The sequence below is a fragment of the Phocoena phocoena genome, chromosome 17 (assembly GCF_963924675.1).
Source record: "Phocoena phocoena chromosome 17, mPhoPho1.1, whole genome shotgun sequence".
Taxonomy (NCBI): Eukaryota; Metazoa; Chordata; class Mammalia; order Artiodactyla; family Phocoenidae; genus Phocoena; species Phocoena phocoena.
Genome location: NC_089235.1, coordinates 29,790,752 through 29,812,981, shown reverse-complemented (window position 1 = coordinate 29,812,981; position 22,230 = coordinate 29,790,752). Strand labels below are relative to the sequence as shown.

General features: G+C 38.6%; 1 protein-coding gene across 1 annotated transcript in view; it reads right to left on the bottom strand.

Moving 5' to 3' along the window:
- Nucleotides 1-22,230, bottom strand: part of WWP1 (WW domain containing E3 ubiquitin protein ligase 1) — a 91,416-nt gene that overhangs the window by 31,022 nt on the left and 38,164 nt on the right. Inside the window, exons 8-13 of the mRNA XM_065895772.1 lie at nt 20,891-21,227; nt 11,619-11,714; nt 10,093-10,267; nt 774-828; nt 605-689; nt 347-475 (exon numbers count right to left, since the gene is read on the bottom strand). Coding sequence (XP_065751844.1) covers nt 347-475; nt 605-689; nt 774-828; nt 10,093-10,267; nt 11,619-11,714; nt 20,891-21,227 — 877 coding nt within the window. The remainder of the gene's footprint in view (nt 1-346; nt 476-604; nt 690-773; nt 829-10,092; nt 10,268-11,618; nt 11,715-20,890; nt 21,228-22,230) is intronic.

Sequence of the window (22,230 nt, the reverse complement as noted above, 5' to 3'; positions counted from 1 at the left end):
GTTATGATTTTGCATAAGTTAGTTATGCTCCCTAAGCCTGTTTCTACACTTGGAAAATAACAGTATCTACCTCAAGGAATTTTTGGAAGATAAAAAGCTAATTTATATAAAGTGCTTAAAAGAATCCTTGGCACATAGTAATCACTAAATATTTGCTATTGTTCTTATTAAGAAATTATGTGCCACAAATCCATTCTGTAATAAAGTAGGGCAAAGGCAGGTATACCAGGGTATTACTCATGTAGATTTTCTTAATACACAAAGTAAAATTTGTTGCTAAACTTGAAGCTAAATTAGAAATGAAACTTTATATCCTCATTAAACAGCATTTAAGAACTTCACTTACACAGATGACTTCCCATTGCGAGGATCTTTGAACGTTGTTGTTCTTGTGTTATGATCAACAAAGTACCTAACGCCTTCCCGGGTATACCTAATTTCCCAGCCTTCTGGCAGGGGTTCTTCATTCTGTAGGCTAAAAGATAAAGTTACAATCACAAGGTGATCATTTTCTAGGTGCTAAAAATGTCTGAATCAAGGTTTACTTGATTCCATCTTCAGACATGTGTAAGATCACTTAAGTAAGGCTGCAGTATATACATACCCTTGAGTTCTGGGATCCTCCCACTGGGTTGTTTTTGTGTTATGATTCACAAAGTAAACTCTGTCTGTTGAATCCACTCTTTTTTCTAAAAACAGAGTGAGCATAGCATTTATTAACTATTTGCTATATATACATTTCAGGTATTTTTACCAACAACATATTAGCTTACCCCAGCCTGGTGGCAAAGGCCCATATGGGTCATTTTCTGCAGCTAACATTGAAGCCTAATTGGAGAAAAGGGTTGGGAGGAGAAATTTAAAACAGGTTTTTAATATAAAAGCATAAACTTAAGCACTTGGCAGAATCACATTTTATAGTAATTTTCTAAAAAACACGATAAAGGAATGTGAATATAATAATTTCAAGACACAAAGTCCTAAAACTGTAATGAGTTAAGAGGAGTCAATTAAGTGATAAAATTAATAGTTTTTCTAAAATGATTTACAAATAATATATCAACATCAGTACTTTAATCTCTTAGCCCTTCCATAATAGTCCACAGGAGTGAAAGGACAAGAGAAAAGAGCATAGAGAAAATTATAGTGTTAGGGACTGTGGGTTGGATCCCTGATCAGGGAGCTAGGATCCCACATGCCTCGCCGCCAAAAAACCAAAACATAAAACAGAAGCAATACTGTAACGAATTCAATAAAGACTTTAAAAATGGAAGGAAAAAAAAAAAGAAAGAAAATTGTAGTGTTAAAATGAGGTAACATTATTTGTTTAAAAATAAAATAATTATCACAGTTCTTTTTAAAACAAATGCCTAGATTGGGAGGAAGATGGCGGAAGAGTAAGACGCAGAGATCACCTTCCTCCCCACAGATACATCAGAAATACATCTACATGTGGAACTGCTCCTATAGAACACCTACTGAACGCTGGCAGAAGACCTCAGACCTCCCAAAAGGCAAGAAACCCCCCATGTACCTGGGTAGGGCAAAAGAAAAAAGAATAAACAGAGACAAAAGAATAGGGTCGCGACCTGCACCAGTGGGAGGGAGCCGTGAAGGAGGAAAGGTTTCCACACACTAGGAAGCCCATTCATGGGCAGAGACTTGGGGCGGGGGGCGGGGGGAGCTTCGGAGCCACAGACGAGGGTGCAGCAACAGGGGTGTGGAGGGCAAAGCGGAGAGATTCCCGCACAGAGGATCCATGCAGACCGGCACTCACCAGCCCCAGAGGCTTCTCTGCTCACACGCCGGGGCGGGTGGGGGCTGGGAGCTGAGGCTTGGACTTCGGTCGGAGGGCAGGGAGAGGACTGGCTGCGTGTACACAGCCTGAAGGGCACTACGTAGGGCACTACGGCTAGCTGGGAGGGAGTCCGGGGAAAAATCTGGACCTGCCGAAGAGGCAAGGGACATTTTCTTCCCTCTTTGTTTCCTGGTGAGCGAGGAGAGGGGATAAAGGGGGCTGCTTAAAGGAGCTCCAGAGATGGGCACGAGCCGTGGCTAAAAGTGGGGACCCCAGAGACGGGCATGAGACGCTAAGGCTGCTGCTGCCGCCACCAAGAAGGCGAGCACAGGTCACTCTCCACACCTCCCCCGCCGGGACCCTATGCAGCCCACGACAGCCAGGGTTCCGTGATCCAGGGACAACTTCCCCGGGAGAACGCACAGCGCACCTCAGGCAGGTGCAACGTCATGCTGGCCTCTGCCGCTGCAGGCTCGCCCCGCATCCGTACCCCTCCCTCCCCCCGGCCTGAGGGAGCCAGAGCCCCCAACCAGCTGCTCCTTTAACCCCATCCTGTTTGAGCAAAGAACAGATGCCCTCAGGCGACCTACACGAAGAGGTGGGGCCAAATCCAAAGCTGAGCCCCTGGGAGCTGTGAGAACAAAGAAGAGAAGGGGAAATCTCTCCCAGCAGCCACAGAAGCAGCGGATTAAATCTCCACAATCAACTTGATGTACCCTGCATCTGTGGAACACCTGAATAGACAATAAATCATCCCAAAATGAGGAGGTGAACTTTGAGAGCAAGATATATTATTTTTTCCCCTTTTTCTCTTTTTGTGAATGGGTATGTGAATGCTTCTATGTAAGATTTTGTCTGTATAGCTTTGCCTTCACCATTTGTCCTAGGGTTCTGTCCGTCCGTTTCTTTTTCTTTGTTTTTTTACTTAAAAATTTTTTTTTCTTAATAATTTATTTTTATTTTAATAACTTTATTTTATTTTATTGTACTTTATTTTATTTTATCCCCTTTCTTTCTTTCTCTCCCTCTCCCTCTCCCCCTTTCCCTATTTCTTTCTTTCTTTCTTTCTTTCAACTTTTTCTCCCTTTTATTCTGAGCCATGTGGCTGAAAGGCTCTTGGTGCTCCAGCCAGGAGTCAGTGCTGTGCCTCTGAGGTGGGAGAGCCAATTTCAGGACACTGGTCCACAAAAGACCTCCCAGCTCCACGTAATATCAAACGGCAAAAATCTCCCAGAGATCTCCAACTCAACACCAGCACCCAGCTTCACTCAATGACCAGCAAGCTACAGTGCTGGACACCCTATGCCAAACAACTAGCAAGACAGGAACACAACCCCACCCATTAGCAGAGAGGCTGCCTAAAATCATAATAAGGCCACAGAAACCCCAAAACACACCAACAGACGTGGACCTGCCCACCAGAAAAAGATCCAGCCTCATCCACCAGAACACAGGCACTAGTCCCCTCCAACAGGAAGCCTACACAAGCCACTGAACCCACTTTAGCCACTGAGGACAGACACCAAAAACAACGGGAACTACGAACCTGCAGCCTGCAAAAAGGAGACGCCAAACACAGTAAGATAAGCAAAATGAGAAGACAGAAAAACACACAGCAGATGACGGAGCAAGATAAAAACTCACCAGACCTAACAAATGAAGAGGAAATAGGCAATCTACCTGAAAAATAATTCAGAATAATGATAGTAAAGATGATCCAAAATCTTGGAAATAGAGTACAGAAAATGCAAGAAACATTTAACAAGGACCTAGAAGAACTAAAGAGGAAACAAGCAATGATGAACAACACAATAAATGAAATTAAAAATACTCTAGAAGGGATCAATAGCAGAATAACTGAGGCAGAAGAACGGATAAGTGACCTGGAAGATAAAACAGTGGAAATAACTACTGCAGAGCAGAATAAAGAAAAAGGAATGAAAAGAACTGAGGACAGTCTCAGAGACCTCTGAGACAACATTAAACACACCAACATTCGAATTATAGGGGTCCCAGAAGAAGAAGAGAAAAAGAAAGGGACTGAGTCAATATTTGAACAGATTATAGTTGAAAACTTCCCTAATATGGGAAAGGAAATAGTTAATCAAGTCCAGGGAGCACAGAGTCCCATACAGGATAAATCCAAGGAGAAACATGCCAAGACACATATTAATCAAACTATCAAAAATTAAATACAAAAAAAAATATTAAAAGCAACAAGGGAAAAACAAGAAATAACACACAAAGGGAATCCCCATAAGGTTAAAAGCTGATCTTTCAGCAGAAACTCAGCAAGCCAGAAGGGACTGGCAGGACATATTTAAAGTGATGAAAGGGAAAAACCTACAACCAAGATTACTCTACCCAGCAAGGTTCTCATTCAGATTTGATGTAGAAATTAAAACCTTTACAGACAAGCAAAAGCTGAGAGAGTTCAGCACCACCAAACCAGCTTTACAACAAATGCTAAAGGAACTTCTCTAGGCAAGAAACACAAGAGAAGGAAAAGACCTACAATAACAAACCCAAAACAATTAAGTATATGGGAATAGGAACATACATATCGATAATTACCTTAAATATAAATGGATTAAATGCTCCCACCAAAAGACAGACTGGCTGAATGGATACAAAAACAAGACCCATATATATGCTGTCTACAAGAGACCCACTTCAGACCTAGAGACACATACAGACTGAAAGTGAAGGGATGGAAAGATATTCCATGCAAATGGAAATCAAAAGAAAGCTGGAGGGCTTCCCTGGTGGCGCAGTGGTTGGAAGTCTGCCTGCCGATGCAGGGGACCCAAGTTCATGCCCTGGTCGGGAGACTCCCACATGCCACGGAGCAGCTAGGCCCATGAGCCATGGCTGCTGAGCCTGTGCGTCTGGAACCTGTGCTCTGCAACGGGAGAGGCCACAACAGTGAGAGGCCCGCATACCGCAGAAAAAAAAAAAAAAAGAAAGCTGGAGTAGCAATTCTCATATCAGACAAAACAGACTTTAAAACAAGGACTATTATAAGAGACAAAGAAGGACACTACAGAATGATCAAGGGATCAATGGAAGAAGAAGATATAACAATTGTAAATATTTATGCACCCAACATAGGAGCACCTCAATACATAAGGCAAATACTAACAGCCATAAAAGGGGAAATCGACAGTAACACATTCATAGTAGGGGACTTTAATACCCCACTTTCACCAATGGACAGATCATTCAAAATGAAAATAAATAAGGAAACACAAGCTCTAAATGATACATTAAAGAAGATGGACTTAACTGATATTTATAGGACATTCCATCCAAAAACAGCAGAATACACATTTTTCTCAAGTGCTCATGGAACATTCTCTAGGATAGATCATATCTTGGGTCACAAATCAAGCCTTGGTAAATTTACAAAAACTGAAATCGTATCAACTATCTTTTCCGACCACAACGCTATGAGACTAGATATCACTTACATGAAAATATCTGTAAAAATTACAAACACGTGGAGGCCAAACAATACACTACTTAATAACGAAGTCATCACTGAAGAAATCAAAGAGGAAATCAAAAAATATGTAGAAACAAATGACAATGGAGACACAACGACCCAAAACCTATGGAATGCAGCAAAAGCAGTTCTAAGAGGGAAGTTTATAGCAATACAATCCTACCTTAACAAACAGGAAACATCTCAAATAAACAACCTAACCTTGCACCTAATGCAATCAGAGAAAGAAGAACAAAAAACCCCCGAAGTTAGCAGAAGAAAAGAAATCATAAAAATCAGATCATGAAATGAAAAAGAAATGAAGGAAACGATAGCAAAGATCAATAAAACTAAAAGCTGGTTCTTTGAGAAAATAAACAAAATTGATAAACCATTAGCCAGACTCATCAAGAAAAACAGGGAGAAGACTCAAATCAATAGAATTAGAAATGAAAAAGGAGAAGTAACAACTGACACTGCAGAAAGACAAAGGATCATGAGAGATTACTATAAGCAACTCTATGCCAATAAAATGGACAACCTGGAAGAAATGGACAAATTCTTAGAATTCCACAGCCTGCTGAGACTGAACCAGGAAGACATAGAAAATATGAACAGACCAATCACAAGCACTGAAATTGAAACTGTGATTAAAAATCTTTCAACAAACAAAAGCCCAGGACCAGATGGCTTCACAGGCGAATTCTATCAAACATTTAGAGAAGAGCTAACACCTATCTTTCTCAAACTCTTCCAAAATATAGCAGAGGGAAGAACGCTCCCAAACTCATTCTATGAGGCCACCATCACCCTGATACCAAAACCAGACAAAGACGCCACAAAGAAAGAAAACCAGATGCCAATATCACTGATGAACATAGATGCAGACATCCTCAACAAAATACTAGCAAACAGAATCCAACAGCACATTAAAAGAATCATATACCATGATCAACTGGGGTTTATTCCAGGAATGCAAGGATTCTTCAATATACGCATATCAATCAACGTGATACACCATATTAACAAACTGAAGGAGAAAAACCATATGATCATCTCAATAGATGCAGAGAAAGCTTTCGACAAAATTCAACACCCATTTATGTTAAAAACCCTGCAGAAAGTAGGCATAGAGGGAACTTTCCTCAACATAATAAAAGCCATATATGACAAATCCACAGCCAACATCGTCCTCAATGGTGAAAAACTGAAACCATTTCCACTAAGATCAGGAACAAGACAAGGTTGCCCACTCTCACCACTATTATTCAACATAGTTTTGGAAGTTTTAGCCACAGCAATCAGAGAAGAAAAAGAAATAAAAGGAATCCAAATCAGAAAAGAAGTAGTAAAGCTGTCACTGTTTGCAGATGACATGATACTCTACATAGAGTATCCTAAAGATGCTACCAGAAAACTACTAGAGCTAATCAATGAATTTGGTAAAGTAGCAGGATACAAAATTAATGCACAGAAATCTCTGGCATTCCTATACACTAATGATGAAAAATCTGAAAGAGAAATTAAGAAAACAGTCCCATTTACCGTTCCAACAAAAAGAATAAAATATCTAGGAATAAACCTACCTAAGGAGACAAAAGACCTGTATGCAGAAAATTATAAGACACTGATGAAAGAAAGAAAGATGATACAAATAGATGGAGAGATATACCATGTTCTTGGATTGGAAGAATCAACATTGTGAAAATGACTCTACTACCCAAAGCAATCTACAGATTCAATGCAATCCCTATCAAACTACCACTGGCATTTTTCACAGAACTAGAACAAAAAATTTCACAATTTGTATGGAAACACACAAGACCCCGAATAGCCAAAGCAACCTTGAGAACGAAAAATGGAGCTGGAGGAAGCAGGCTCCCTGATTTCAGACTATACTACAAAGCTACAGTAATCAAGACAGTATGGTACTGGCACAAAAACAGAAAGATAGATCAGTGGAACAGGATAGAAAGCCCAGAGATAAACCCACACATATATGGTCACCTTATCTTTGATAAAGGAGGCAAGAATATACAGTAGAGAAAAGACAGCCTCTTCAATAAGTGGTGCTGGGAAAACTGGACAGGTACATGTAAAAGTATGAGATTAGAACACTCCCTAACACCATACACAAAAATAAGCTCAAAATGGATTACAGACCTAAATGTAAGGCCAGAAACTATCAAACTCTTAGAGGAAAACATAGGCAGAACACTCTATGACATAAATCACAGCAAGATCCTTTTTGACCCACCCCCTAGAAAAATGGAAATAAAAACAAAAATAAACAAATGGGACCTAATGAAACTTCAAAGCTTTTGCACAGCACAGGAAACCATAAACAAGACCAAAAGACAACCCTCAGAATGGGAGAAAGTATTTGCAAATGAAGCAACTGACAAAGGATTAATCTCCAAAATCTACAAGCAGCTCAATAACAAAAAAACAACCCAATCCAAAAATAGGCAGAAGACCTAAATAGACACTTCTCCAAAGAAGATATACAGACTGCCAACAAACACCCGAAAGAATGTTCAACATCATAAATCATTAGAGAAATGCAAATCAAAACTACAATGAGATATCATCTCACACCAGTCAGAATGGCCATCATCAAAAAATCTAGAAACAATAAATGCTGGAGAGGGTGTGGAGAAAAGGGAACACTATTGCACTGTTGGTGGGAATGTAAATTGATACAGCCACTATGGAGAATAGTACGGAGGTTCCTTAAAAAACTACAAATAGAACTACCATATGACCCAGCAATCCCACTACTGGGCATATAACCTGAGAAAACCATAATTCAAAAAGAGTCATGTACCAAAACGTTCATTGCAGCTCTACTGACAATAGCTAGGACATGGAAGCAACCTTAGTGTCCATCAACAGATAAATGGATAAAGAAGATGTGGCACATATATACAATGGAATATTACTCAACCATAAAAAGAAATGAAATTGAGTTATTTGTAGTGAGGTGGATAGACCTCTGTCTGTCATACAAAGTGAAGTAAGTCAGAAGGAGAAAAACAAGTACTGTATGCTAATACATATATATGGAATCTTAGGGGAAAAAAAATGTCATGAAGAACCTAAGCGGTAAGATGGGAATAAAGACACAGGCCTACTAGCGCATGGACTTGAGGATATGGGGCGGGGGAAGGGTGAGCTGAGACAAAGTGAGAGAGTGGCATAGACATATACACTACCAAACGTAAAACAGATAGGTAGTGGGAAGCAGCCGCATAGCACAGGGAGATCAGCTACGTGGTTTGTGACCACCTAGAGGAGTGGGATAGGGAGGGCGGGAGGGAGGGAGACGCAAGTGGGAAGAGATATGGGAACATATGTATATGTATAACTGATTCACTTTGTTATAAAGCAGAAACTAACACACCATTGTAAAGCAATTATAGTGCTTTAAAGATGTTAAAAAAATTTAAAAAAACCAAAAAAACAAATGCCTATTAATAAATATTAAACACTAGAATTATCTTTATACTAGTAAACTTTTACCTTAGTATTAATAGCTTTTATATATTCATACATAGAGTAATGCATATACATTACTACAACCCAGAAATACCTTCAGAAGGAAATATAAACATTTTACCATCAATTTTTAAAGAATGTCAAATATAAAAATCATTACCTGAAAAATCGTTTCTTAATGATAAAGTGTATGCATCTTGATATTTTATAACCTTGTAATAGATACTTTTAATTGTACTCAATATTATTTAGATAATAAACCTCAATCTGGCTAAAGATGTTCTGTTATGTATAGAACACACTTCTGATACACAACTTGCCTAATTCTGCCGTTTCCCTAAGATTTTCATACATACAACAAAGTCCAACCAAAACACACACACAGTACATAATTTGTTTACTATATACAGCTAACGATGGAACCTGACCACAGACTTCTGTATAAGTTGCTAAAAAACCAGAAATTTACAGCACAAGATGCTGTGCAAGCTGAGTTGGCCCACTGTCTCTCTGCTGGCTATAGACAACCAGGGGAGTGGATCAACCTGCAAATGAGAACTTATTATTTAACCTCCAAAGAAAGTGGAGTTGAATGAGCCATCCTGAGGTAGGATTCTGAAGAGTTAAGTTTTCTTTTTGTATCTTTCCTAATTCCCTTCTACATTTTGGGGTTTCAAGTTGCCTCAAAACACTCTCTAGAGATGCCCAGTACTTAAAATTTATATTTTCTACTTCTTGCGATCAAACCTATTTAACAGAAGTCCCCTCCACCCCCCATTCTTATGGATGTTTGCTTATGGCAATAAATAGATCACCAATTGGTCAAAGTTTCAGACAGCATTAGATTTTTTTTGGAACAAAATTACCTCCAATCCCAAGAATATATATTTGGTGGGCCAAAACAGATGAAAGCATTTCTGAGGATCTGGGATGGGAATCAGAATAGCTGGAATATACAAGACTGGCCTTAAGTAAAATCAGGAGGTAACTGGTTTTGTTTAAAGCAAACCAAATGATTATAACTAAAAGTAGAAGACTAGGAACTGGTAAAGACAAGTTATTTTATTAAGAAATTGCATTTATGAAACTACCACTTAATAAGGAAAAAAACCTGGTTGTATAGTTATGATAGTAAACTAGAATTAAAAAAAAAATCTTAAAAGTGCTTACGTATATCAGAAATGCTAATTATTTACTAATGATCAACTAAAAAATACCTTGTAATCTATAACATTTAAGAAAAATCACAAAGATAGAAAAGGGAAAAGCCTGGAGGAAAAGCTGTATTAAAATCTTATAATTTCCTAATTACCGAGTAGAGGTATCGTTGGTTGAACTGTTGCATAGCTCCCTGCAGTTGGTTCCGCTGAGACTGCCACTGTTCAAAATTCCGCACAGATTCCATGGTAGGCCGCTGCCAGGTTGTTGTCCTGGTGTTATGATCTACATAATAAACTCTTCCCCGATCATCAACTCTTCTTTCCCAACTACCAAAAATAAAATAAGCAATAGTAAAAATGAAAATAAACAATAATCTCTTACTATAAGAAACTGGAAAGTAGTTAGGTAATACTCCACTTAAATAATTTAAAAATCAAGTCCAAGAGCTAAGTTTAAAAGAATGTAAATACTGATACTCCTCAGAAAAATTATGAACATGTAACACTTGCTATCTATTTTAGCTAAACTACCTTCCCATTCTTCCCTATATGATTTCTAAGTGCTGTCTAAAAAAGAGGCCATAGACTGAACAGTAACAGTATGACTATACTTTCTCCCTCTTTTTTTGATAAACATTTACTGAGTGTTTACTGTATACCCAGCAATCTGCCTCTATCATTCCTGCCCACGTAAAGGGTTTTAACTCAACTTATATAGCTTTTTAACCTACCTTTCACGGTTACACTGCTGCTGAACTAAAGTGCAGATCGGGCCATGCTGCTCCACCTATCACCGTTCTCTGGCATAGCATAAAAATGAACCCATTTGCCATTTCTCACCTTAACTCCCTTAAGGTCTTTCAAGGGACCCATATGAGAGCCAAATCAATTACTTGCTGGCCCCAAATGTGTCATATGTTTCATTCTGTCATGCCTTTGTTTTAATATCCCCTCAGAACAGAATGCCCTTCTCTACCAGTCAGAATTCTCCCTATCCTCCAGAGTTTAGTTCACCTTAAGCCAATTTATGTCATTAATTTATATGATTTCAGTATGCTTTCAGCAACCAATCTCACAAAAATAACATAGTTCTTGTCCTGAAGTTTCTGGACTTTGAATATGTTTTATATTGGTGGACCCTGAGTTGCATCTGGAAGGACAGTTTGTGAATGACCTTGAATGACCACTTAAGAGCATAAACTTTATTTAGTATGTAATAGAAATGCTTTTTCATTTAAAACCCTCTATAATTTTAGTCATAATATAATACAATTTTACTTGCAGCAATCTTTTAGGTATTTTGAATGATACTAATATTTATTACGTTAAGTGTCATTCAATAGCATAGTTTAGATCCCTATCTATGGAGAACCATACATATAAACTATCCTAAATATGACTTTCATTCCTTAAAAAATAACAAGGACTCAAATTGGATCAAAATTCTACAACTGCTCTCAGTAAACTCATGCCAATGTTTGACAATCTCTTGGAAGCCCTTCAGACTAACTGTAAAAGAGACACAATGTAACAAATCTCATCTACTGAACATTCATTACTCACAAAAGCAAATCAAGGAAACATAACAGGTAGAATGAATCATTTTATATTGTATTAAATAAACTTTTAAAATTACATGTATAAAACACAACTGAAGATGTATAAGATGCTACATTACCCTGGAGGTAAAGGTTGTGGCCTCTCCCATGTGGTCGTTCGAGTGTTATGATCCACATAATAGGTTCTACCATGAGGATCTTTTCTCTGTTCCCACCTTCAATGAAAAAGCAAAAATAAAAGATAACAAACTAAGACAATCTGAAAAATGGTTCCTTCTTATAATCCAAAAAATTACAGGTAAGTTTTACTTTAAAAGGTCACATATATACATAAAATAAAGTTGTTTCTTTTCTCAATTATTGTGTTTTTTTTTAAGAAGATATCTTTTTTAAAAAAATATTTATTTATTTACGTATGTATTTATTTAGTTGCACTGCATCTTAGTTGTGGCAGGTGGGCTCCTCAGTTGTGGCTCGAGGGCTCCTCAGTTGAGGCTCACTGGCTCCTTAGTTGAGGCACGTAGGCTCCTTAGTTGTGTCATGCGAACTCTTAGTTGAGACATGCATGTGGGATCTAGTTCCCAGACCAGGGATGGAACTCCGGCCCCCTGCATTGGGAGTGTGGAGTCTTAACCACTTCACCACCAGGGAAGTCCCTATTGTGCCTTTTAAGTCCTTAATTACTCACCTTTCATCAACAGTACTGACAACTCAGTAAGTACAGTTAGCAGAGGAAGACAAAATAATACATAAAGTTTTAAAAAGTTACTAATTTACAGAAATCCAAATCATCAGAAAACAGAAATTCAATCAAGACCAGAGGAACTTTCAGCCTAATATCATGCCCAGAGCACAAAATGTCAATGAAGTAATATCCATTTTTGCAATTTAGAAAATACACATCTAAAAGATTTTAGCAGAAATCTCCTTAAAGTATGTGGTGACACAGCTCCATGAAAATTCTTTCTTCTATCTGCATATAGTGTCTTCTTTTTGTGCACACTATCCCTCTCTTGTCTTTGGTAAGCCTCTGAGTTTATGGACATCCAATTTTATCTTTTTCTGTTCTATCTCAAAGACACTCAATCTCTTATTTTCCCCACCCTCATTTTCTCCTCTGTGATCCCTATTTCTTCCTTTCCAGTCTTTCCTTAAAATGGTATAGAAGAAAAATTTTAAACATAAAAAATAAAAACCTGGTATTTCTGAGTTTAATATTCTTGTTTTCACCTGAAAGTAGAATAAATGGAAAATATTTTCCTTTCTCTTAAACACAAGGATCCAATTTAATTTGACTTCTTTTTGATTAGAGAGGCCTTTAATTTTTAAATTATTTTCCTACACAATGACCGTATTAAAGTTATTCCCTAACAAGGTGTACACATACATACATATTTTAAATGGCATGCAAAAAATAATCATTTGTTTAAGCTGCATCTGACAAACATTAGTCACAACAAGCTTAAACAGTAACCATGAACAATAAAGATGCCCAAGTTCACAACCGATTCAGGATCATATAGATTATTAAAATTATTATGAAACAGTGGTATAAAATCCTACACTGGAACATTCATGCTACCCTGTAACTACAAAAATTTAGATATTCCTCATAAGTATTTTACTAAAAATAATAACCTGAAATTTCAGATTTACTTCATATGTTTTTATATAATAATAAATGTTCATGGGAAGGCAGGATTTAAATACGGAATTATTTTAAAGACATTTCTGGAATACCTAGGACACATACCAGTGGGTCACTTATTTGTAGGAAAGCTTAACAGCCAAAAACAAATACCTACAAAATATATCAAGTTTCAAGAACTTCCTGATAATGGTACTTTTGCTATTTTTAGGTATTAATTCCTATAATCAGTTCTTGAATTTGTACTGCTATTCTATATCAAAATTTCCTGGTTTCCAAACTTTCTTTACAAATACTCTTTACTACTTTTAATTTAGCTTTAATTTTTATCAAAATTATATATACTTTCATATACTATTTAATATATATCTCACAGTTATATAATTATGTAACCTCCACACAATTTAAACAATCAGAGAGTCTATGAGGCTCATTACAAAAAAACAATAGTGCCTACTGTCCCCTAATCTCATTTTCTACTCCCCAAAGGCAATATTTTCAACTGTTTTAGCCAATTCTTTTAGCATTTACCTCTTTTTTCTTATTAACAAGCTTACTCTACTAATTTAATTTCAAGCATAATTTATTGATTTCTCACTATGAAAGGTGAAGCTCTAAGTCTCTTTCCTGCACAGATGTACGCATATACACTGTAACCTGGACCCTCCTTCCAACTGTTCCAAATACACACATATGCTGTGTTCTTCCCTTATAATTATTATGACTGTGTAAACCCTCCTGACAGCTGAGCTATGAACACACCATGATTTCTTTGTCTCCTTTCCTCCCATTTCCTTATTTTCTTCGTACTTATTAATTTAACTACAAATACTTTTCTAGTTGCATAAATCTCCTCTCAAAATATTCAAGCTCTGGGCTTCCCTGGTGGCACAGTGGTTGAGAGTCCATCTGCCAATGCAGGTGACGTGGGTTCGTGCCCCCGTCCGGGAAGATCCCACATGCCACGGAGCGGCTGGGCCCGTGAGCCATGGCTGCTGAATCTGCGCATCCGGAGCCTGTGCTCCGCAACGGGAGAGGCCACAACAGTGAGAGGCCCGCGTACCACAAAAAAAAAAAAAAAAAAAAATTCAAGCTCATTGGGTATTTTATCAGTCACACCTGCCATCAAGCTTTCCTTTCATCATCTTGCTGGTAACTCCTTTCACTTGGATAACCCGTCCTTCACTTTTATTTACCTAAATTTGGAGGAACATGCATCCTGGTAGCCTCCTCAGAAAGTAAGCTTACATGGGAAGTAAACTTTTGGAAACCCAGGATGTCTGAAATGTATTTATTCTGTGTGCACACTAACAGTGAGACTAGATCCAGAATTCTAGGCTGAATATAATTTCCCTCAGCATTTAAGGCATATTGTCTCCTAGCTTCTTGTGTTGATTCTGAGAAGTCTAACGCTTTATGAGATTTGATGATTATGAGATTTGTTTTTCCATTTTTTTTTAAATCTCTGGAAATGTTTATGATTTTTTCCTTTGGCCCCAATGTACTAAAATTTTCATAACAAGTTATCTTAATATAGATTTATTTTCACTTATTATCCTGAGTTTTGGTGAGCCCTTTCCATAAGGAAGTTCCTCCTTCTTGTTTGTAAAAGGTGGGTTATTTTTGTTTATTTTGTTAAATATTTCCTCCTATTTTCTCTTTCTGGAACTTCTCTTATCAGACCTTCTGAACTGGTCCTCTAATTTTTCTATTTTATTTCTTTTACTTCATAAATTTATGTTTGTTCTATTTTCTGGGAAATTCATTTACCTTTATTAGCCACATCTTCCAGTGAATTACGTTTCCAAGAGCTTTTTACAAACCTCATTCTTCCTTAATATGTTACATCTACTCTTGTCCCTCTTAGAATATTAAAATAGTCTGTTTTCTTCAAGAGCATTTTCTAGGTTGTTTGTTTTGATCTTTACCCTTCACATTAAAAGGTTTCCCTCAGACGTCTAATGAGTAGGGCACCAAAAAAACTGACCAGGAGCTTTGTAGGTGGGGCTTGTGGATTGTGGAATTAATTGAAGGGCAATATAATGAGGCTACTTTGTTGGTGAACAAACAGATTATCAGTATTTTAGTCTCTGGGCAGCGGCGTGGGGAGGCTTTGACAGAAGACACTTCCAGTCTCCTGGGTAGAATAGTAAAATCCTGGTTGTCAGTATTTTGGGATTTGGGTATGAAAGAAGGATGTGGGCTTGGAAATTCACTTATAACTTTATTCAATTATTAACATCATAAAGGTTCACTTATGTCCCCTGATGTAGTACAGTACCTTGCCCTCAATTGTGCCTGGTGTTCCAAATGCACAGAACCTCCAGAGAAGAAACCCCTAGGGCAAGGTAGCAGTCCTAGCTGCAGGAAGGAAAAGTAGGGATTCATTTCTCAACATGACTTTCAAACAATCTTGCTGTTTACAGTGCTGTCTTCACAGCCACTTCCAAAGGTATCTGATGCTGCCAATTCCTGGGCCTTCAGGGTGGAAGGCTGAAGGGAGCTTCAGGGGCTCCAATGCGTAGACCTGGCTTTCCCCACTGACAGGCCAGAATTCAGCTCTCTTGGATTTGCAAAGTCATCCTCCAGATGACTGCAACCTCATTAGCGACACTGCACAAAAGCACCCAGCTAAACCACTTCCAGATTCCTGAGCCTCAGAAACTGTGTAAGATTATGTTTGTTGTTGTAAATTGCTAAATTTTAGGGTAATTTGTTACACAGCAATAATTAATACAAAAGGAAATACTATAAACCCATTCAAAAGGATTAAGGTTAAGCCTACACATTTAGACGAAAAGTTTCACGAATGTTGGGCCTTGATCTATATTGCTCATCAGTGTACTAATAGCACATAGCACAGTGTCTGCCACAGAAGAGATGCTTACTAAACATTTATTAATATTTGGTGAATGTGTGCACCTACTTGTACTGACATGGAAATATGACCAAGTTTTAAAAAGCAACTGAAAAATAGTATGTAGAGTGTGATTCCATTTTCTTAAAATAATTCTACAAGTCTTTGCAAAATAGTAATTTACATAGTTGCTCTTTATCCTTTTCACCTACTTTTATCCTTCCTCTCATAGAACCTGTCACTATCTGACATTATTGAGTAGGTTTTTAATGCAAGGCCACTGCTGGTCAGCCTGCTGTAACACTAGCTCCACAGCAGCAGAGTCTTGGGCTCTCTTGCCCCTCTGAACACCCAGTGCCTGGAACAATGACCGAGAGAAGCTCGCAAATATATGCCACTGGAATAATATTTAGACACCACTCTCTCTGTGATAAGCTTAAGGGGTACTTTAAAAGTTTCTGTATCATTTAAATGTTTTATTTGGTCATGTCTTAGTTTTGTGATCAGAAGCAAATTTTAAATTAGGGGACGGTTTCGCTGGTGGCGCAGTGGTTGAGAGTCCGCCTGCCGATGCAGGGGACACGGGTTCGTGCCCCGGTCCGGGAAGATCCCACATGCCGTGGAGCGGCTGGGCCCGTGAGCCATGGCCACTGATCCTGCGCAGCCGGAGCCTGTGCTCCGCAACTGGAGAGGCCACAACAGTGAGAAGCCCGCGTGCCGCAAACAAACAAAAAAACTCCTGTCATGCCCCACCCTGTCTTCCTGGGGTAGGGCATCCCAGGTTGTGGACATGCCGTGTACCCAGTTGCCCTCTGCTGACAACGTTCTTGGGACAAAGAACTCCTGGCCCGCAGGGGAGGAGCCTGGTCAGTTTCACCACCTGACCCAGTGACTCTAGGATCCCAGTGTGCTTTTCTCTCCTGCCCTGGCAGCCGATTCACGGGAAGGCAACTTGCTGAGTTTTTACTCCCAGAATGAGAGTCTACCTTTGGGGGCAGGACGGTTGCCAAGAATGAGTCCCCAGTGTGTGAGTGGTGACCAGAGCAAGCCTTGGGCAGCAATGAGGAAGGAAGGTGCTGGCAGGGGAAAAAGGCGGTACCAGGATAAAGGGGCGTGGTCTCAGGCTTGATGTGGGAGACTCACAGTGACAGCCAACTAGAGCTGTACTCGGGGGTACTATAAAAGTGATGAGCTGGAACTGGCCAGAGACTAGATTATCCCTGCAGTGGAAATTCATGAGTACCCCTCAAATAGCTGCAAATTACCAGGTCGACTGATGAGACTTCTCAATAGAATTCTTTAATTTCACGGGGATAAGTGCTAACTTATAACCGCTACACCTCACCTTCAACCATAATACTCTCCCTTCCTAGTATTCAGATGTAGCCTCCCTTTCTCATAAATTTCCAAAACCTACTGCTGAAGAAAGACCTTGTTAAAATAATAATAAATGTGGAAGAATTTTGTTAAATATATTACAATAAAAATGATAGAATTTAGTTGCTGAGTGGGTAACTACTGGTTTCAAACTTGGATAATGGGGTAGGTGGTAAGACTTGCCTTCTCATAAACCACGACCAACAGTTGCCCCTCTCTCCTGTATGGCTTGCCAATCTCTCTCCTGGCTCCTGCCCATCAGCAACTGACCACCCTTAGGTCACTGCCATTTTTTAAAACAAAAATCTACTCCTCAATACTGTATCTTTTCTTGCTCACTTCTACCAAACACTCATCTCTCCCTGTGTGTTCACAGGGAAAAAGTTTTATGCATTAGTTCTCAATCTTTCAAAGAGTTTTCTATCACACTTCCATCCCTTCCATTCACTCCATCACACAGCAGTCTGAGTACCGCTCTATTTCCCAGAAATCATTCTGTCTGAGATCAACAATAAGTAATCTCTTTGTTGTTAAATTCAATGGGTGCCTTTCAGTTACCTTACTTGAATTTTCAGTAGCTTTTGACTTTGTTACCATTTCCTCCGAATGATTTACAAGCCAGGGCTTTTGCCCAATTGCTCACTCACTCAAAATCATTTAATCTAGCTCTAATTCACTTATAAATATTTATTGACTACCTGCTACATGGCAGGCATAGTTTTAGGCACGAGGAATGCAGAAATGGACAAAATAAAGCCCCCTTTTCAGTCTAGTGGAGAGAAAACTGACAAAAACACACAAATATATGTCTCATGGTGATTTAAGTGTTATAAAGAAAAGTAATACATATAACATCATGCTGATTAAAAGAACCCTAGTCAAAAGAGTACATACTGATTCTATTTATGTTATGTTCTACAACAGGGAAAACTAATCTATAATATACTGTGGAAAAAAGCTTTTAAGGAGGAACAGTGGCTGCCCCCCCTCCAAGTAGGGACAGGGATTGACTGAAAGCTTGAGAGAACTTTCTGAGGTGATGATAATACTCTAATCTTAATAAAGGTGTGACAAATGAGCATTTGTCAAAACTCATCAAAATGGCACATTTAAGACTCATGCATTTCCTTCTATGTAAACTTTACCAAAAAATCTTTAAGCAAATATTGAATTCTAGTTAACGATATGCAAGCCGAAGTTTTGAGGGGCAAAATGTACTGGTATCTGCAACTTAGTTATCAGGAAATTATATTTAAACTTTAGACAAATGGAGAGATGAAGAGATGTGTAATAAAGCAAGCAGAGTAAAATGTCAACTACGGAACCTAGTGGTAGATAGAGATATATGGGTGTTCACTGTAAAATTCTTTAAATTTTTCTGCGTGTTTGTAAACTTTCATAACAGAAGGTTGGGAAAAAATAAGGCAGGGGATGGGGTTCAGAGGGACCTGATTTGGAGAGAGGGAATCTGGAAAGGCCTCTGGAGCAAGGTAACATTTGAGCAGAGACACGCAGATATCTGAGGAATAACACTCCGCACAACAGTCAGAGCACAAGCAAAGAAAGGGCTCTAGGCAAGACGGCGCTTGGCATAACACTCACGGGCTGGAATACGCTTCCTTCAGAACACTCGTGATTCTAGCACCTACGGCTGTACTGTGTAGTTAGCCACGCAAGTTACCCAAGAGCGGACACACGGGAACTAAGAAGATTGTTACGGAAAGAGGGAGGATGACGTGGATTGGAAACTGCTGGCTCAAATGGTCACACAAGCCAAGTGCTGCATAAGCCAGAGGGGTCACCCTTGCCTCCAGCCTCCGACTCTACCTCCCACAGCTAATTACCACACCCATCATAACGTCGCCCCAGGAGACTAGCATCTACCTTAGTGCAGGCTGTTTTTACTTCTCACCTGGATTAGTAGCATCTCAACCTTCTAGATAACAGCTCACAGAGTAAGAATACACTTTACATAAATGCCTCTGTTCACCCTAGACTGCTATTTACCTACAGATTTTACACACACAAGCATACATCAGAAAAACAAACTCCCAAAACAATGTTTACCTAACACACTTCAGTTTTCTATTCTAGTCCATGTTGACCTACTTTATTATGTTTTCAAATGCTGGTCACAATCTATTAACAGGCTGCAACTTGCAATCTGAAAATCACTCATCTAGATCCCTACAAAATTCTCCTAATGCAAAGATCACATACGGTGGCTACAGGCATGCTGAAGCATGTACTTGGCCGCACAGAATTAAGTTTATGTACTTACCACTTTAAACAGGAATGTGCCCACTTCTCTCATGTATGAAACAGCCTAGCTGCTATTCTAGCTTGTCCCTTGACTCCTAATCTGTCTATACCACTCCTAGAATAATTTTACTAAAATGCAAATATGACTGTGGCACTCCCCTGCTTAAAATTCTTTAATGTTTATTCATGGTTTTCAGGAAAAAAACTCCCAAACTTTTAGCAGGTATACAAAATTCTTCAGAGGACTGTTTATTCTTCAGTACTACATAGCTTGCTTCCTCCAATGCTCAACTCAAGCTGTAACAAAATACCATTTCCTGAGTTCAGTTTACTCGGTTATGGATGTTAGAAATCCGAATGTGCAGTTAGCTCCACTGAGAATGAAACCTTTCACCACTTGTGCCTCCATTATTGCTGTGCTAACTCCTACGCCTCTTTCAGAAATCCACTCAAGGGTCACCTCTTCCATAAAGTACTCTTTATCTCAGTATAGCAGGTTACTCCCCACTAACTTCCCTCTAAATATGTTCCCTCCCACAGCACCCTAAACTTACACCTCTAGCTTAGCTTTAATTGAACTGTATAGACAATGACTATTTATTTATCTTTAACCCCCATCAGATCATGAGGTTCTTGACAGTAAGAAGAGCTTCTTATATACCAGTGTCATAATGGTAGACACATGAGACTAAGATAAATGACTAAGTTGCCAAAGACAGAAGACAAAGGGAAAATGAGAGATTTTTGAGAGGAAAGGGAAGATACTGTATGGCCAAAAATGCTTGCAGGAAGCAGTGGAGATTTCCAGTAAGTAGATAAAAATAAGCTCAGAGAAAGCTCTGGTCTGGATATATAGATTTAATAGTTAAAATGATGGGAGAGTATAAGATTCAACAGAGGCAGCACATTCAGGAGAAGACCAAAGGCTGAAACCACGATTAGGCAATAGGCAAAATCAGATGAACCAGTAAAGAGCACTGAGAAAAAAACAGTTCAGAAAGTAAGAAAGGGTATGGACACAGTGACTGTGATGAGCAAATGATGGCAATGAGGTAGAGACCTCTAGAGGTGCAGTTTCCACAGCTAGAGAGTAGAAATTCTAACTGCTGTAAGCTGTGCAGGACAGCACTGTATACACCGTACTTTCATCACAGCATTCTCAAACTGTATTGTATGTATGTTTAAAAACCTGAGCCACTAAACAAGCTTCTTGGAGGCAGAGACAATCAATCATTAATTTAACATACCCTGATGGCAGAGTTTCTGTGTTGGCATTTCCAGACTGCTGCCGGACAGGTTCCACACAGACATCTGGCTGTCTTAATTTGGCTGCTTCGAAGGCAGAGCTACTTCCAGAACTGGAGGTAGAAGGATCTAATGTACTTCTAGCTTCAGACCCAAATGCTGCACTGTTAGAAAGAATACATTCATTGTTTTCTGAGGAGGTCAGTATTTCTTGAACTGGAGGATCTTCGACAGTAGTACTAGTGCAATTTGAAGACAAGGCGGTTTCTCCAGATACTATTGCAGAACCCGCGGTGGAAGCATTATCAGTTGGTGCAGATGAGGATGATTCTCCATTAACTGAAAGGGGAAAATTAGTAAGATGATCTATCAAGGAATGACAAAGCAACCAGTTAACTCATCAATTACATTTATTCAGAGCCTAATTTATAGGTACGGACAGAAATAAGACAGACAATAATTTTTGTTGTTCACATTTTAGAGATGAACGTTTAAATAACGTTTAAATAATAAAACTTAAGACTATATATATATATATATATATATATGTATATACCAATAACTCTAACTTAGAGAAAGAGAAAACAACATGAACAAACGTTTTTCCTCCAAAGAATCAATTCTGAATATCTGCATGGGTTATATAAAAACCTTAAAATGACCCCATTCGAGCTCCCTTTCCTATGCAAATGCAGCTAATATCAAAAGAACTCCTGCCAAATATAAAGTGGCATTAATTCTTAAGAAAGTACTACAGGGGACTACAAAAAGATCCAGGAACTCGTTCTACACTTGCTAAAGAAATAACCCAGCACTGGGATACAGTGATATAATTTTCTTTATTTTCATTTTAAATGTGATTCATCTATTTCAACTACGTGTCACTATAAAAGTGAGTCAAATTAAAACTGGAAAGAGAATAAATTATTGAACAAAATCTATTAGAAAATCACACATCAAAGTTTTAACTGAAACAGAAAAGAGAGACATAATTAAGAGTAGTGGAACGTTCAGGTGGATTTTTAAAGAAAGAGATTTAAATAGTGGGAAGGACAGAAACAAGTACTATTAAAGGAATCAAACAGTAAGCACAAAAAACAACAGAACCAATGAAGTTCTGTACCAACTACAGGGGAGAGTAGCTTTGGGAGAAAAAAAATCAATAACAAAATATAAAAAATAAATGTTTATAGTGCTACCGGTACTCAACACTGTTAGATAACATGAAGAAAAGAAAAGAGAATGTGCAGAGAGACTAAATTCTGGGTCTCTTACATGATGTTCAGAATTGATATATGATAGTCAAAGTGAATTTACTCATTTAATTTTCACTCTTCAACAA